At 39.9% G+C, this 16,951-nt stretch overlaps 2 protein-coding genes across 3 annotated transcripts in view; one reads left to right on the top strand and one right to left on the bottom strand.

Annotated features, from left to right (window-relative positions):
- Positions 1 to 16,951, bottom strand: part of cdh23 (cadherin-related 23) — a 161,495-nt gene that overhangs the window by 36,051 nt on the left and 108,493 nt on the right. For both annotated transcript variants that reach the window (XM_088304346.1, XM_088304347.1), the window contains exons 18-31: positions 16,681 to 16,753; positions 15,295 to 15,411; positions 14,966 to 15,078; positions 13,848 to 13,955; positions 11,153 to 11,342; positions 10,796 to 10,941; positions 9,577 to 9,796; positions 9,086 to 9,238; positions 8,807 to 8,920; positions 7,602 to 7,750; positions 4,262 to 4,322; positions 3,583 to 3,731; positions 2,097 to 2,232; positions 7 to 395 (exon numbers count right to left, since the gene is read on the bottom strand). In XM_088304346.1, coding sequence (XP_088160472.1) covers positions 7 to 395; positions 2,097 to 2,232; positions 3,583 to 3,731; positions 4,262 to 4,322; positions 7,602 to 7,750; positions 8,807 to 8,920; positions 9,086 to 9,238; positions 9,577 to 9,796; positions 10,796 to 10,941; positions 11,153 to 11,342; positions 13,848 to 13,955; positions 14,966 to 15,078; positions 15,295 to 15,411; positions 16,681 to 16,753 — 2,118 coding nt within the window. The remainder of the gene's footprint in view (positions 1 to 6; positions 396 to 2,096; positions 2,233 to 3,582; positions 3,732 to 4,261; positions 4,323 to 7,601; positions 7,751 to 8,806; positions 8,921 to 9,085; positions 9,239 to 9,576; positions 9,797 to 10,795; positions 10,942 to 11,152; positions 11,343 to 13,847; positions 13,956 to 14,965; positions 15,079 to 15,294; positions 15,412 to 16,680; positions 16,754 to 16,951) is intronic.
- Positions 5,477 to 8,101, top strand: LOC148330341 (uncharacterized). The gene is made up of 2 exons (XM_088304350.1): positions 5,477 to 5,552; positions 6,536 to 8,101. The coding sequence occupies exon 2, from the start codon at positions 6,549 to 6,551 to the stop codon at positions 7,032 to 7,034; it is 486 nt and encodes a 161-aa protein (XP_088160476.1). The 5' UTR covers positions 5,477 to 5,552; positions 6,536 to 6,548; the 3' UTR covers positions 7,035 to 8,101.

Here is a 16,951-nt window from a genome sequence, read left to right as displayed (position 1 = left end):
TCTCACCGTGACGCTGTCTATCTTGAAGAGGGCCAAGGCTGCAGGTGATGTATCGGGATCAAATCTATAAGTCAGCTGGTTCAAGTTGTCAGCAGACTGGGCCTGCACCTGAACCACCTCTGTCCCCGTGGCGATATTCTCACGAAGGGACGCTTCATAACTGGCTGAGAAGAAGGCCACCGCCTCATCGAGTTCATTGAGTAAAGTGACATAAACCGTGCAAAAGTCTTGGTGAAAAGGCGGGGCCTGGTCAGTAGCTGAGATGTTCATCAGATAGGTGGTCTTTGTCTCATAGTCCAGGTAGTCCACTGTGGTTACCAGACCGGTGCTTACGTCCACTTCAAACTTGCGATCCGAGCCGGACACAAGTGCGTAAGCTACTGCGCCGCCATCACCTGACCAAAAGGAAAAACAGTGATTGTTGTTTTTGATTTTGGTGGCGTCTTTCTACCTGTGAGGAAGTTGTATCTGGAATTATTTTACATAAACATTTTTTTTTTTTCTTTCTGCGCTATATGTTCATTTAGTACATATAGAAAGCTATATTTTATTTGTGTACTTTGCTTTTAAATGCCTTTTTTATTTATTTATTTTTTTAAGATTTTAACATTTTGTACTTTCAATGAGTTAAGCTGCCCTGTCTGACCAGCTTGTGGAATTCAGATTTGCAATCACATTGGAGCTGCACCATCCTGCTGCTTTCATCAAATCACTTCAATAAACAGATTGTAATGACTAAAATACAGTATATTGAACACCAAACCCCTCAAAGTAGAATTGCAAATATGTGGAACTTTACAGAAACATTTTCAGCTTGTGCAATATTGTCTGACGCTTTTTCATGAAATGTGAACAGGGGACTTCAAGCCTTTCACATTCCTGAAATCATAATTAGCTTTTCTGCTTCCCAAAAATATGACCCGTTTCCACTTCTGGTGTCATAATCAGTTTCTTTTAAGTGGACTACAATTTGAGACGACTGATCAAACTAATTTGCTAGCGCATTAATATATCATGAAAACTTATTTGACTGAGAGGGCAGCCTGTGTTGTGATGGAAGAATGCATATTGTATGCAGGGGCCGTGCACCCAATAAGTCGGCTGCTGTGTGGATTGTGCAGCGCAGGGCAGGATTTCAACATCATATGAATAAAATCTGGTCCTGTTAACTTGATTACTATGCCAAGATGATGTATAGTATTTTATACTTTAAGTGACAAAGCTGCAAATTTTTTCATGTCCAATTGTTTTCATATTCCTGTTAACTTCCATGATACATCTTCAGTTTTGAACATTCCTGGTATTATTCAACCCTATTCAAGTCGCTTTATTATAATAATTTAAAGAAATTAAACCACTAATTTGCTTAACTTTTAAACATTTGATTTAGGTAATTCAATGAAAAGCCTTTCAATCCGCTGCTGGCCAAGAGACGAAGTGCAAGATTTGGTCATTCCTTCCCTAAATTTCCCTTTTACTTATCCTGCATTTATCTGATCTATGTTACTTATGCAGTTTATTGAGCTCAGCATATAGTTTATGAATTGGAGTGGAGAGCAGTCTGAAGACCAATGGCACGCAAGGATTTTTATATATGTTGAAACGCATAAATTTGGCAAGAACAACTAGCGCTGTAAGACTATAAATAGCCTACAATGGAATGCAAACAAGAAAATGTATTGAAAAAGTAAAACCTTGTGTTACAATGCAATTTATGCCAAGCTACCCATTGAATGTAGTGGCTCAAGGGTCAACACGGTCCACAAAAATGGCTCAGAACCAACAAATGTATCAGACAATTACATTACAAAGGAGAAGTGAACAGAGGAAGCGTTATGTGGCACAGTTCCAAAAGCTAAATGTCAAGATAAAGGTTACGTAGTTTTCATTTGACCATCTTTGTAGGTAAATGTGATAAAAAAAAGTGTTTAGACGCATCAGAATATAAAGATAAAACAGTGCAAAAAAAATGGAGAGGAGCAATTCCACACCTCACAGGGATTTTTTTCCCCTCGGTACAGCAGTATAAAACTAATAAAATCAAGTCATAAAAGCAATAAGCTGCAGCTCCTCCACTCACTTCCCACTGAACTCACCGGTGTCAGGGTCTGTGGCACGAACCACTATCACCGACGTGCCAACACCGGCAGTCTCCCGAAGGCCAAGACGGTTGTATTGTTGCTGGGTAAACACTGGCACCTCATCGTTTGCATCGTCCACATATACGATTACCTGCAGGAGTTTAGACATATAAAGGTGTGTGATTACCTTTGAACATGTCCATGCCCCATCTATCATAAAAATAAACCTCTCATGTCTCTCATCTGATATTTCAGTTCCGCAATCTCATTTTTATTGACTGTTAGTTACATTTACAACCCTGGCAAAAAATAAAAAAATACATTTAGAAATTGCAGATGATCATTTGGATGTTTAAATTAGGCGACAAAGGGCGAATCACAAAGGTTCCACAGTTTTTTTTTGTTTTTTTTTCAAAATGTCGCACTTTTGGCAAGAAAATTGCTGATGCTCAATCCCATTTTTTTGGGGGGGAGCAAATAGAGGGGAAAAAAAATTCTTTTTTAACATCTCTCTTTCTATTGGATTAAGATCCAGATTATTTGCAGGCATGGGTTGTTTTTATGGTTTTTGCCTTGAAGAAAAATGATGTCAATGCCAAACATCGTTTCAACCGATGGAATCAGAAAAGTGTAAATTTGTGCATTTATTAAAAATGTAATGACTGCCTAAGTGACTCCCCTGTGACTTTATCTGACATGCAGCCACATATCAATGACTGCAAAAAAATTGGCAGTCGTTTTCATGAATGTCATTGGAACAGCACCAACCAAAAGTATCATCATCTGCATCATCTCCTTGTCCAATACAGATTTGCGATTCATCATCTGAATATGACTTTTTTTTTTCTTTAGTGCCAGTTGCCTTGGTTTTTTTCTGTTCGGGTGTTAATGACGGCTTTCGTTTGGCTTTTCTTATTGCATGAAGTTTTGTCGCCACTTTGAGGTCGTCCTTGGTCTAACCTGAGGCTTCCCTTTGACAACCTTCTCATTTTGTTTGTAGAAAGATTTTAGGCAGTGCTGTCTGGGAACAACCGACATCATTTGGAGCATTCCATGAATATTTTGACTTCTTGAAAGACTTTTTAGAATTCTCTCCTTTGTTTCAACTGACTGGTTCATGCATGATTCATGTCAATCCACAATAGCTCTCCACAGGTGTGAGCACTCTTATTTAACTGTCGACTAAATAGCAGATTCAATAAGTGATTTCACTTTTTGCTATACATGCTCGAAAAAAAAAAGGACTGACTACGGAAACTTTCTTTTGTGTTTTTTGTTTTTGTTTCTCAGCCAAGAGGGTGGCACTTGAATAAAAACAATTTTGTTTAGTTTTTCCTCCCAAATTAAACATTGAAAAGATCAGCAATGCGTGCAATTCCATGTTTTTTTCCCGAGGGTTGTAGTCACACTGATTTCGTGTTAAAATGATCCACTTGTTAGAGTCTCTATGACACTGCGCTGAAGCACAAGAATCCATCTGAGACGCTCTTCGTCTGCTCACCCTCACAGAGCTCCTCATGCTTCCCTCATCACTGTTGTAGGCTTCCACTTCCAGCACGTGAGAGCTGCTCGTCTCTCTGTCCAAAGCACGGATGCCTCTGGTCAGCAGCCCTGTTTGTTTGTCAATGCTGAACAGGTTGTGACTGTTACCTGCATTAAAACACACATGGAGCATGCACACGCATACACACACAAAGTTTTGATTCATTTTTAGTTTGCTTAGTTTCGTTTTTTTTCCTCATTATTTTTAGTTTGAGTTACATTTCATTTAACTTTTTTTAAATAAATGAATTATTTGTTGAGTGCAAGATAAGTTGCTGACATATAGCCATGGATAAAAAATACAAAACAGCCAAGTTTTCTTCAATTCCTTGTTCATTTTAATGACCGGTGCCTCTAAAATTGTACCAAGTGACTAACTGACATAAAAGTAATAAGCATTTAAAATGAACAAACAAGGGTGGTCTCATATTTTTTTTCTGTGGCTGTCAATAGTTAAACAAACATTTTTAATGAATGAATAGGTTGACTATTATTTTCGCTTAAATGAAGTGAAATTGATTAATTTTCCACGGCACGCTTTATCAGCTCCCACAGCACCGTGGTTGGGAATCGCTACTTCAGCATTATATGGAATGATGCATGAAAACCACATGGAAGGAACGCAGTGACATTCATACCAGTGACAATCCTGTAGAGGACGAGGCCGTTCTCCCCTTGGTCTGCATCTGTAGCTTGTACCTAAATAGGAACACATGACAATAAAGTTTGTCAGACAAATTTAAGGGACCATTCCAAATCTATCCACTCCAGAGATGGGCAACTTAAATGCCGGATACAAGTATGAATGGATGGAGAGAATCTGAATAAAGGTGCAGATACACGTATTATTCCCGCTGTCCACCCCAGAATCCTAATCGCATGTACATAAAATTAACATATAGATAAACAAAACAGCTCCTGTCTTGTGTGGGTTGCATAGTTCATTCTTTGATTTATGTTTTTGCTCATCCAACCATTTCCACAAACTGTTGACATCTTCCTTTTGTGTGGAACCACTGGTGGTTAGCCAGTCTTGTTGCCCCAACAACCTAACAACTCCACACTGGCCGGCATCTAGAAAGCATCTCTCACTCTCTGTGTTGCAGGCAGACGTCCAGGAGCATCGAGAAGCTGAGCACAGACATCATGGCTCCGTGGAGCATACGCTGATAAAAAGTGGCGCACGCTTGAATGGACCATGTCATGAGACTGACTTCTGAATCAAGAGATCTGCTGGCACTGGATGAGGCCGACTTCATGGCTCACTGTGCTCCTCTGTGGATGTGTCAAAACCCACAGCGGTGCTCACAAAGTGCATATTAAATTGCATTACGATACACAGTCAAGCAAATTTGCTCAGGTATGCACAAGAAAGCACACACCCACCATCTTTCTCCTTTGCGCGCTCTCTCTCTCTCTCTAGCACAGTAAAGAGGGGCCCAACTTGAGTCTCATTAGCTTTATAAAGAGATGTGGCGAAGAGGAGAAAGAGGAGGAGAGGGGAGGGGTAAAAAGGAAAAAAAAAAAAAGAGTCTGGGGGGGTCAGATTGGTGAGTGATGAATAGGGTATTACACAGTGGACTGCACCACTTACGCCATAAAAAGGGGTGCATAAACTTAGTGAGTATATTGACGAGCCAGATGTTGTAATACTAAAGACACATGTTCCATGTGAGCAAACAGCGCTTAACCATTAAGTCTCAGTTTTGCTCGCGTTGCTGGGAAAGAACCAAACGTGAAATGTTTACTCTTTGACGCTATTACCCATGTTTCACCCTTCACTGCCCCCCTCCTCGTCCCCACTCCGTATTTCCCCTCTTGTCTCTGGGAAAGGAGCAGTTTTAGGGGGGAAAAACAAGTGTGGAGCCAAGGAACAGGTCTGACCTCAGTTACAGGAACTGGTGCTGTTCTAAAGAGTAAAGTGTTGCTGTGAGTAAAATATATTTTAATATGTTCTGTTTGACTATGCTGCATAGAATAACGGTATGTTAAAGAAAATTAATGTTACATTTTTACACCCATGTAAAATATATTGATATAAAGATAAGCGACCACTAAATCAGATTCTGTAGATAGCTAACTAGGTAGATAACTAGACAGCTTGCAAGAGAGAAGAAATGCCATGAATGATCAAAACAGCAATTAAGATGCTTTTTAATTAACACATAAGTAAATCTGTTATTAATATATATATATATATATCAACTGCCTAATTGGTGAAAGTGTAACATTGTAATAACAGCGAGTGAAAACTGGTATGCCAACAACTTTGCATATTATGTGTGCATATAAAAAGTAAAGCAAGCATATAAGTCACAGACTAATGAAGGGACTCTTTAACAAGCCTCTTGCTCCACTGGCCTATCTCACAGCTTTCCTGGCATTTAGTCTTGAAAATAATTTCACATTCCAGTGTGTTTCCGTTAAACCGATAAGCCACGCTTTGTCTCCGCTGCATTAAGGACGATGGCATTTACAAATGTTACAATGCTGAAGATGGGGGCACGGAGAAAGAAAAGGGGATAATTGGAGACCTGTGTTGAGGAGGTGGGCGCCTTGCATTTTACAAGGGCCTTTTTAATAAACCCGCATTTGTTTTGTATTGAGAACACGCTGTTTTCTAACCTTGATTTAATAGCCACATAATTGCTGCAAATGCCAAAGACTTGCCAAATCTGCATATCTATGCAGACTATGATGATTTATTTGTGCTTGTGTCTGCATATGTAAGTAAGCCCTTGAGTGTATGATCCCAATCAAATCACAACATGCCCCCAAATAAACCAACTCAGCTTGGTTTACTGTAGTTGGTGAGGCGAAACATTGCCTATCAGAGAGAGCTGACACTTGAAATTCTGTCACACATTTTAACCTCGCAGTTGAAAATCTCACAAGGCTTTTTCTTCAACCAGGTCAAAGGCAACAATGAACGCCAGCGATCTGGGAACCAACTTTACACTCGCATCCTCAAGAGAAAACACGGCGTTCAATGTGTCAACCACCGCTATCGCCTCCACCGCCTCCTCGTATTCTTTAAACAATCATGACCCAGAATTCACTATTATGGTGGTGCTGGGCTTATCACTGCTGCTGGCAGGGTTAGCCATCTTCCTGGCAGTGTGTCGACGCTCAGAACAAGACGGGGAGTGTGAGGCGAGCTGTGGCTCAGGAGAGACTCTCAAACATGGAAGAAGCCAGTCTAGTGAACCACAACTCAAAGTGTGGAAGAGGCTGGGCTCCTATCGGCGCTCTTACAACCTGTCCTTTCGAAGACCCCCACATCGGAGGCCATTTGAGCATGAAAACGCGCGGGCTTCACGTTCTCCAGGCACATGGACAGCGCAGCCGGCGATCAGCACAGAGATGCACCTTACTACGCCTTGTCTGTATGACTACGTCACTGAGATCTAGCAAGACAATTAGCCAAGGACTGACTGTAAAACTGAAACTGCAAGTCACTAAAACCATGCATGGCTAATGCCATGAAAGAACTATCCAGGCGAGTGGTGTTTTCCAAATATTTTAATGTCTTTTAGCATTTTTAGAGACTGGAAATAATTTTGAAAACGTTTTTTCTGCACATAGTTTTACTAAGAGTGAAATGAGTGCAAAATCTAAAAATCCTCAGCATTTGAAGTACAGTCAAAACAAGATTACTATTAACAATTTAACTCATTAGCGGTAAAATGTATCATGCAACAAGATTCGGTCCGAGAGAGAGTTGGAACAACAAAAAAATATTCCTCTGCATCACGTACAGTATCTGTATCTTTACAGTTGGGATGCAGTGCAACATTCGGTCAAATATATTCATATTCACACTGAAAATATACAGCAGCCAATATTGAAAGGTCAAATGCAATCCAAACCCAGTGATTCTTTTCTTTGTTTTTGTGTTTTGTTTGGCATTGTTGCACTGGACAATAAAGTCATTTTTTTTTTTAAATTCTGACTATGGAAGTTGTCGTGCGTTCTCACCTGGAGGATGCTGGCTCCCTTGGACACGGTCTCCAGTACGCTGGTCTCGTAGCTGTTTTGGAGGAAGATGGGTCTGTTGTCATTAACATCCTGAACTTCAACAAACACAGTGGCTGTGCCTGTCCTCCTGCTGCCCGCTGGACCATTGTCTGCAAGCACAGACACAAGCATGTAAAGAAATAGTCGACATTTGGTAGCAACCATACACATAATGCAGCAAATGTTAGCATGCATAAGATTAGGCACATACTGGTGGGATACAACATAAAAGCTGCATTAGAAATGATTATTCATATACAATACTAAGCGAGGTAACAAATATATTTTCATTTAGTTTTTGTTAGCGCATCAATCAGCAATACTTACTACACGTCCATGATGCATTGTGAAAGGATGATTTTTTTTTTAGCCAACTCAGTATACTACGTACTTTTCTTTTTGGAACGTTCCATATTTGTGTATGTTGGTTTAGTTTTTGTCCAATCACATTTCACCTGCTATGTACCACCACATCAATCTAATATAAAATAAATCAATTTCAAATTCACTCCAGACAATTCCATCAACATTTTCCCCATCCAATTTGGTTGGTCAAAACAAGCCATGTTCAACCAGCAAAATATGTCCTTAGTGATCTGCACACATTATTCAGCATCTCTGATGAGTGGGATGCATTTTATTGAAATGTTTTATGTTATTTTCATTGCTGCCAGATAAATATTGATTCTCAACTGCTCCAGAAGATATTACGTGTTGTTTTACTGTATTCTATTTTTGTAGAGCATGGATAGGTTCTGTATAGAGACATGATACTGATAGTATAAAAAAGTTGAATTAAATAGGTGTGTCGCCTCTTAAGGCCAAGATACCAAATGCATGACCTGCCAATTCATAAGGAGACTTAATATTGTGTTCAGTGTATTGCGTGGGATCATACACTCAAGTGTCTATAACCTTTCAAAGCTAAAACAAAAAGCACTTTTTTTTAACACAATTACCTCAATAGAGTCAACTAGGACATTTAAAAAAAAAAAAAAAAAATTATGTCACTTGCATCCACAGCCATTCTGACTCAATGGATTCCAAAACAGAAAAACCTCAACTCTTTCATATCAATCAACAAAAAAAGTTCATCATCATACAAAAAAGCACAAAGTTGCTTTGAATATGACAGACGAATGATAAAATGGTAAGATGTGACACACCTATAGCTTCGATGACCATCGTGTACGCTGCCTGGCTTTCTCTGTCAAGGCCAACTACAGTCCGAACAATACCGTCTCTGAAGCCGACGCTGAATTTACCATCCTGGTTACCACCTACAAAAAAACGTGAGCAAAACATCCACACTGACACCTTTCCTGAGCTGAAACACAATTTCACACAATGAAGGGGCAAAATGCTACTTTACCTGCATATCATTGCAAATTAATTGCATAATTGATGCACTCAGCATACAAACCTCCTCCATTGTGACGTCTAACCTGTGATGAAGTAGCTAAGTTCGGCATTGAGGCCAGCGTCGTCGTCCGAGCAACTGAGCTGTGTGACAATGTGATCTCTCGGGACGCTCTCCTTCAGGGACACATTGTATGTACGAGGGTTGAAGGTGGGTGTCTCGTCATTTACATCCAGAACTGATGCACACACATATACAGAAATTAGTATTACACACACAGTTGTGATATGAAAACAGGACATCAAAGGCAAATGAATACTTTTTTTAATTGCAAATTTATCCGATTCATATTGTTGACTATGGACATTTTGTCATTGAGAATGATCATGTGCCACCAGCAGGTGGTAGCATCTCTCTCAGTGGATTCCACAAAAACGAGATTAAAAGAGGCAAAGCCCCGAATGACTGTGAGAATTTACTCATCAAATGCTTCAACAGTTTCATTTGTGGGATAATATCAGGAGAGTTAGAGAAATCAAACGCAATTGTCATTACCAAACACATTTCGACACTCACCAGTGACAGTGAGAGTTGAAGTTGAAGTGCGAGGGAACTTTCCTGCATCATATGCGACAATCCTCAGATGGTACTGTCCAATCTGCTCCCGGTCGAGCACAGCAGATGAGGTGAGAATGCCAGTGGAAGTGTTCAAGTAAAAATCCAAGCGAGGCATACCCATCTGCAATGCCATCGTAATCAAACCATTCTTATCCTGATCTGGGTCCTCCACCTGAACCTAAAAGAGGAAAGGGAGGATGAACAGTCAGGGACAGATATTATTTGGGGACAATTAATAGTGGACAGTAATAAATAATTAATATTGTATGCACAAATATATAAGCAAGCGCTGCCATTACACAGAGAGGACGTTTTTCAAACTGTGAACAACGTCAATTTACAGGGCAATCCACAATATATTATCACTTTTGCATTCAACATTTAAATTTTCCTAAGAAATGCGAGCAATAAGAGCTGCATCAAAAATTCTGTTGTTCTAATTGGAACAGTCTAGTGTGTGTATTTACTCAGTTGCTCAACCCAAATATTTGAGGCAGCTCTCATTAAACTGTGGTGAAGTTCACCAAATCCTAAACACAATAATAAATGTGTCTGTATAAATCTGATAAACATTTTATACTATTACAGAAAGTATTATTACTTCATTATTGTCACGCAGGTGTAAACATTTTATGTTGTTGAAGTACGCCAGATAGCAGCGGTGAGCTGTCAGGAACACAAAATGCCTTCGCTGGTCAACATTTACAACCGAAATTCAAAAATGTGGACTATTGAATTGTATTAATTTCCTCTCAACTCTTTCTCTTAGTTGCACTGCTTCCACTGCAAGTAGAGTTTTTTTTCTGTACATTCAGCCTGTTGTCCTCAATCTTCCTCATTTGACAACATCTTTACCTCATGCGATTGGTGGTCGGAGCAAAACTTGTTACCGCTCCACTGATTAGCAAAACAGGCCTGTAACTGTCTACATAAATTAATATATTTAATAATAAGCATATGTGGTGAGTATATGTAGTTATTGTAAGTGGTTTATGTTTTTGGCACGTTATTAAATCTGCGGCACAAATGCATTAGATTACATTTTGGTATGGTTTTGACAGTTTCCCTGACATCGTAGTGGTGGTATTAATATTAAGATATGGATCAAGTTGAGTAAGCCCAAGGTACCAAATGCACGGTCCATCATTGCTAAATAGCGTTTGTCCCGAGATGGTACCTTAAACACTGACGAACCAATAGGGAGTCCCTCTGGCACTTCAGCCACAAATGGGAGGTTAACAAAGGCTGGGTCGTTGTCATTGAGATCCAACAGGTTGACAAACACTGTTGCGCTTGCTGAAGCTCGCAGGGGAGGTATGCCACCTACAGAGGGCGCCAGAGAAACATGAGACACATTCCATGGTCAAGGGAATTTATCGTGCACAATAAAACTTTTCATGGGCAACATAAAACGGAAGGACTAAGGCTTGAAAATAGACACTAATCACCCAGAATTGAAAGCGCTCTACTCAGTATGGTATAAAGTCACAGACGCTTACTTTACAGATGAGTCAAACAAAGTAAAGCAACTCACGGTCAACCGCAGAGATGATGATGGTTCTCATGAGCATAGTGGCCCTCGGGTCGGTGCTTTCTCTGTCCAGGGTTACTCCACTGGTGCGGATTTTCCCGGTGTTGCCATTTATGGTGTAGAATGGGTTTTCTGCACTGATACTGTACACCACAGTCCCATTCCTTCCGTTGTCAGGGTCCAGCGCCAGCACCTGGACACAAGAGCGAGACAATATGCTTCTTTGATCGTCCTCCTTAACAACAGGCTTGCTTTACTTCACACGGCTTACCATGAGGGTAATATTACGAGGGGTTTAATGGCATGCCTTAATAAAAGTGCGCTTAACAAGTGAGAATTAATAAGGGAGACGAGAGCAACTGACAGATGACAGAAGGGGCGGAATAGTAATGTGAGTGCACTGCATTTCCCACATCACCTTCAGAGTAACTCACACACGGACGCTGACTGGCGACTGCTCTCTCACAGCACTCGGTAATAAGAAAAATGTTGACGTCTCTTTAGGAGAGCTCGGTGATGAATGCATTGGAAGGGGAGCCCGGCTAAAACATTTGCTGGATTTTAAAGAGCTGATCAATTATTCAATGCTCAGACTAAAAATGCCGGAAAATGGTTAATTGGTCATTAGAGGAAGAAAGGTTTTTCAGGTATTTAATTATTAAGGCGACATGGTAAGCAGGCAAATTGGAGTCCTATTGATAAGCAAATGCAAAGAAAAGTGTCGGTTTTATAAGAGGCGAGGAAGTGCTCAGCTGAGGTCAGTGCAACTAATCATTTCTGGCTTAAGCTCTACAGCACTTTAGAAGATGTTATATTAAGTGACTGACAGACTGGTAAGAGATATAGTGTTTATTGACATATTGTTGACATTGAGGAGGCGTACTGCGTGTGGAGTTGATTTATTCATTTAAATAATTAATTAATTTTTACTTTGAATGAAAATATTTTCAATATCTTACTTAAAATAACTAAAATGCCTATCATGACATCATTTTATCATAGTAGTTTTCGTTCTTACATAAACACCAAGCAAAGTCTGTGAAAATTTTCATTCCATTAACGTTTTTTGTTTCAATGAGTCATATTTGCAATTTAAATGTAAAAAATAGAAATTCACCTTGATTACTGGTTAGATTGGGTTCAAATGTCTCTTATCATTGGAAATTAATGTATAGAGTATTTCACCGTCTGATAGTTTTGCCTACAAAAGAAAAGGAGAACTTTTCAAATAAAATACCCCATTAGGTTACCCTCTGCTTAGTTTACTTAACATGGTGAATTGGTGTTTATTAATTACTAAATACTAATAATAATTTCTTTGGCACTTGAGCTTAATAAGTTCCTAATGTCACCTTTCTGATTCATACTACATCTGATGCATATCTGATATATCGTTAAACTGCTTAAAAAAAAATAAAAAGTTGCAACACTAAAAAGTTTCCAAAAGAGTATTTTTGTAAAAAACAAACAAACAAATTTAAAAAAAAAACAAAAAAAAACCTGAGATTTTCTTTAGGCCAAATTTCGCAGCCTTAGGCGGCATGGAACAAAGGTAAATGGACGAACATTTTTAAAAAGTCAATATTTGTGTCTTTCTTCTCTATTCCACCATTGGTCTTTGTGCAAGACAAGCTCTCGCTTTCCTGCCTCGCAGCTGAATAATTTGCAAAGTGTATGACTGCAGGCTACATTTTAATTAGCAATCGGACTCCCTTAATTACACTCAGCGACGCCTCTTTAATTAATGAATGATCAGGGCTTAATTTCCAACAGCACGGAGCCAAAGACACCAGCAGGACAATGAGAGAGTTTGAGAGCAATATTCCAGCATTTACTTTGTGATGACCTACACACTGAGTGCAATTTGTCCATGTAGTCGAGGGGAGCACTCGCACAACGTTATAAGTGTATTACTCTCGCAGACGTATTCTTTGTGGTCTTTAAATGTTGTCTGTTTAAAAAAAAACCTTACCTGTACTAAATAAAAGACAAATACAGTACTATAGCTAACTCAAACATGATCATGTTGGTGCGTGATGGCTGTTGCATTCTGCTGCTTGACGTACAAAAAATATTTAATAATAGCAGAGAAATATTAAAACAATATGTGATTGAGAAATGTAGCAGTATTTTCAGTTGAGAGTAATTCTGAATATGGTGTCTGATTGGGTTTCTATGGAGACACGCACAACTCAAATAATAATATGGTGTGTCTGTTTATAACCATTATTTGGTTAATAATGACAACATTTACCTGCACAAATGAATAGCGTTACTGACATAGTGTGTTTTTACCACTTTTTTCTTACGTGTCTGTGTGAGTATCCAGTGTACTTGCAATGAGTGGAACTTAATGTTTGGCCAAATTTGCTCAATGTCAATGATCAGTGGTGTGGCAAGGGTGAGAAAAGCAATGATGATACTTGGGGCCAATGATGGATAGGGGTCCCTTTTCCTTTTTTTTTTTCTCGAGACTTTAAGTCAAGTTATAATCAGCTGTGGAGAGACCACGGCAGAGAAAGCTTCAACACTCAATTGATGGAAGTGTATACATGCAGGAAAACTAATGGGATTAATTCTCTTTGCCAGTCCAACTCAAAATAAAGACAAGTTTTCTTTACAGGAATGGTGTTTTTGGCGTATTAACGATTATAATATCCACTAGTCAGTGTTGTCAAATTGGTTGTGGCACACTCACAGAGATGACGTCCGTGTTGATTGGACTCATCTCCACCACATTGGCATGGTATGGCTCGTCTTTCCACTGGGGGGCATTGTCATTAATGTCCAGGATGGTAATGTTCACCTATACAATGTGGAAAACAACAAAACAGAGGGAAATAAATTTAATTATGTTATTTAACAGCCCAACTCCGAAATGGATTAAATTCATTTTCTACACAACACAACTCGTACTGATGGTATGATGATTAAAAAATAAATTAAAAAAAAAAAACTGAATTTTGCAATGTATTACATATAAAGAAAAAAAGAGAAAGGACAATGGGGAGGTATTTAGAAAGGCACACGCCTTTCTATATAATGTCCCGCAGTTGACAGTGCAGGGAAAAGTACAAACCAAGTATGAAGCCCACAGAAATTTATATAGATCCCTGACGAAAGATCGTCTTGAGCCACAGATCTTGGTATGGGTGTCAAACGGGCGTTTTGAAGGTATCAATGGGCATCCATTGGAAATCGAAGAAGTAGTTCAGAACCACAAGGCCTCTTCCAAGAACTGCCGGGACATCCACCCCAGCAGCTATCCATCAATCAAGTCACTTTTTTGACAAAGTCTTATGTCAGCCCACGGAGAATTGACCCAAATACACTTGGAGGACACATGAAGGAAACAACATTCTATGGTTTTAAGAGACAAAGTTTGAAATCTTTTGCTTGAATGCCAGGCGTTGTGTTTACATAAATCCAAGCACCCCGCGTCACCTGGCCAAAATCATCCTGCGATGAAGCATGATAGTGGTAGCATAATGCATCTGGGATATTTTTCAGTGGTAGGAAGGGGGAGACTAGCCAGGGTTATGGAAAAAATGAATGCAGCAAGATACAGAGACATCCTGGATGAAAACCTGCTCCGGAATGGAATCGACCTCCAACTGGGATGACAGTTCATCTTTCAGCAGGACAACGGCCGGAAGCACACAGCCAAATTATTAAAGGAGTGGCTTCAGGACAACTCTGGTGCACTGTAGATTTTTTTTTTTTTTTTGACAAAGTTCCATAAAGTAAAGTAATGAGAGTAAATTTGGAGTTTGTTGGAGTGCACATGAAATGATCATGTCTGCTTAGAGCAATTACCGTGGCAATGCCAGTCTTCTGTTGCGGGCCAACCCCTCCGTCCACTGCTCTGACAATGAGGATGTATTCTGACTTCAGCTCTCGGTCCAGCAAGGCTGTGGTGGTGATTTCTCCTGAACCACAACCACAAGTTATATCCAAATATAATAAGGTGAAAATAACAATTGGAGAGAGTTGATGCAAATGGAAATATGTACAGCTGACAGGTCTAAACAAGAAACGATGATGAACTAGAGAATGCTCGGTGTTATCTTTGGGCTATCCATAATCAGTCTGCTAAAAAAAAAAGGATCCAGTTTGTTCTAATGCGCACTCACATGCACACGTACCAGAGCGTGAGTTAAGACGAAACTGGGAGGAACCCTCCAGGGAGTAGATGAGTGAGGCCTGGCCAAACTCTCGAGAGGCGTCCAAATCAGTAGCATTGACGACCAGCACTGTAGCTCCTGTGGAGAGGTGGCAGGAACGCCATTGTATAAAACAGGCGAAAAAAAAATACCGGAAGAAACTCAGTGAGATGATCTTTGTATACCATTGAGGAAGTTTGGGAATAAAAAAAAAACTTTTTTTTTGTCAATTTTTTTTCCAATTACACCCGACATTATTATGACAAGCAAATGCGCAGTATCCAAAATCTAGAAAAGATAAAGGATAGCCTCTAGGCCAGTGGTGAGCAAACTTTTTGATTGGCTGGCCACAATGGATTCTAAAATTTGACAGAGGGGCCGGACCAGGAGAAGATGGATGGCGTGTTTTGGTAACCTCACCTCATCTGAGGAAAAAAAAAACATTTAATTTTAAAAGAAAGTGAACAAAAGCATTAGAACAAAATATGTCTTTGACACACCACAGTATTTAGAAAATAAAACATTAACAAGGTTTATTCATTTAATTTTTTTCAAGTTCGACGGGCCGGATTAAAACATTTAACGCGTCGCATGTGGCCCCCGGGCCGTAGTTTGCCCACGCCTGCTCTAGGCTAACCCCGTCTTAGATAAGTAAGAAAGTTGCATTCATTGGCCTCATGCACATCTCAACTGTATGGCAACCAGTGGGTTTATGGATTTGCAGGCCATTAGCTTTTTTGGAATGGGTAACTGGCACAGGCCTGACCAATAAACAGAATCCAGACTAGGTCATGTGGCTGGCTCTGAGCATAGCCTTGCAATCACAACCATAGGTCCTCAGCTCAGGCCAAAGAGCTTTAGCCGGAGTCCTGTAAATCTCGGTATTGGCCCAAACTGTTTGGAAATGTGCTCCTTCAAGTCATCTCTGAGACACACAAAAAAGTGAAGCTCGAGCTCAGAATGAGAGAGCGCGCGCGAGCGAGCGAGAGCGAGAGAGGGAGAGAGAGATGGGGGACAGGCAAATATCTCATTTCCCTCTAGCAAGTGGAAGCTAATCTAATGTCTGGGATAAAAGGCTTCTCTGAATGCATGCATGAAAATGAATATAGCAGCCTGTGATTTAGCTTTGAATAGTCAATAGCCAGAATTTGGACTATTTGAACACACAAAATCTAAACAAATGAAACAGTATAGACTTGACGACAATGAAAAATGGCGGATGGGAGGGAGGGGGGGGGGACGTCTGAAAACGGCATACCCTAAAGCACAAGACAGAGGCAACGTTATGCGATTTATAATTGTGCTGTATCGGCCAGGAAGTGCATTGAAGGCACTTGACAGGAAGTCTAAATGTAAAGGTTTACTCACCGGCATTAATGTTTTCTGGAATCTTGACAATGTAGGATGGCTTGCTAAACTCGGGTGGGTTGTCATTTTCATCCTGGAAGTGGTATAAACATCAACAGCTGTTCAGTGGGGGGAACAATGAGAGCACACTCATGTTGGAAAAAAAAGTCGTCAACATTCAACAGCTCTGGGATTAACATATTTCTCCTTCGCTGGCAAAGTACCAAAATTTACAAAGGAAAAATATTTAGGATTCATCAGAAAATGCACTCTCACAAGCAGGCTAAAACAT

Source organism: Idiotropiscis lumnitzeri, chromosome 9 (genome assembly GCF_059441095.1).
Source record: "Idiotropiscis lumnitzeri isolate Australia: NSW breed Sydney's pygmy pipehorse chromosome 9, RoL_Ilum_1.0, whole genome shotgun sequence".
NCBI lineage: Eukaryota > Metazoa > Chordata > Actinopteri > Syngnathiformes > Syngnathidae > Idiotropiscis > Idiotropiscis lumnitzeri.
This window is presented reverse-complemented; position numbering and strand designations above follow the sequence as displayed.

Excerpts from the sequence above, each read along its gene's own strand:
- LOC148330341 (XM_088304350.1), top strand. The coding sequence starts at position 6,549 with ATGAACGCCAGCGATCTGGGAACCAACTTTACACTCGCATCCTCAAGA.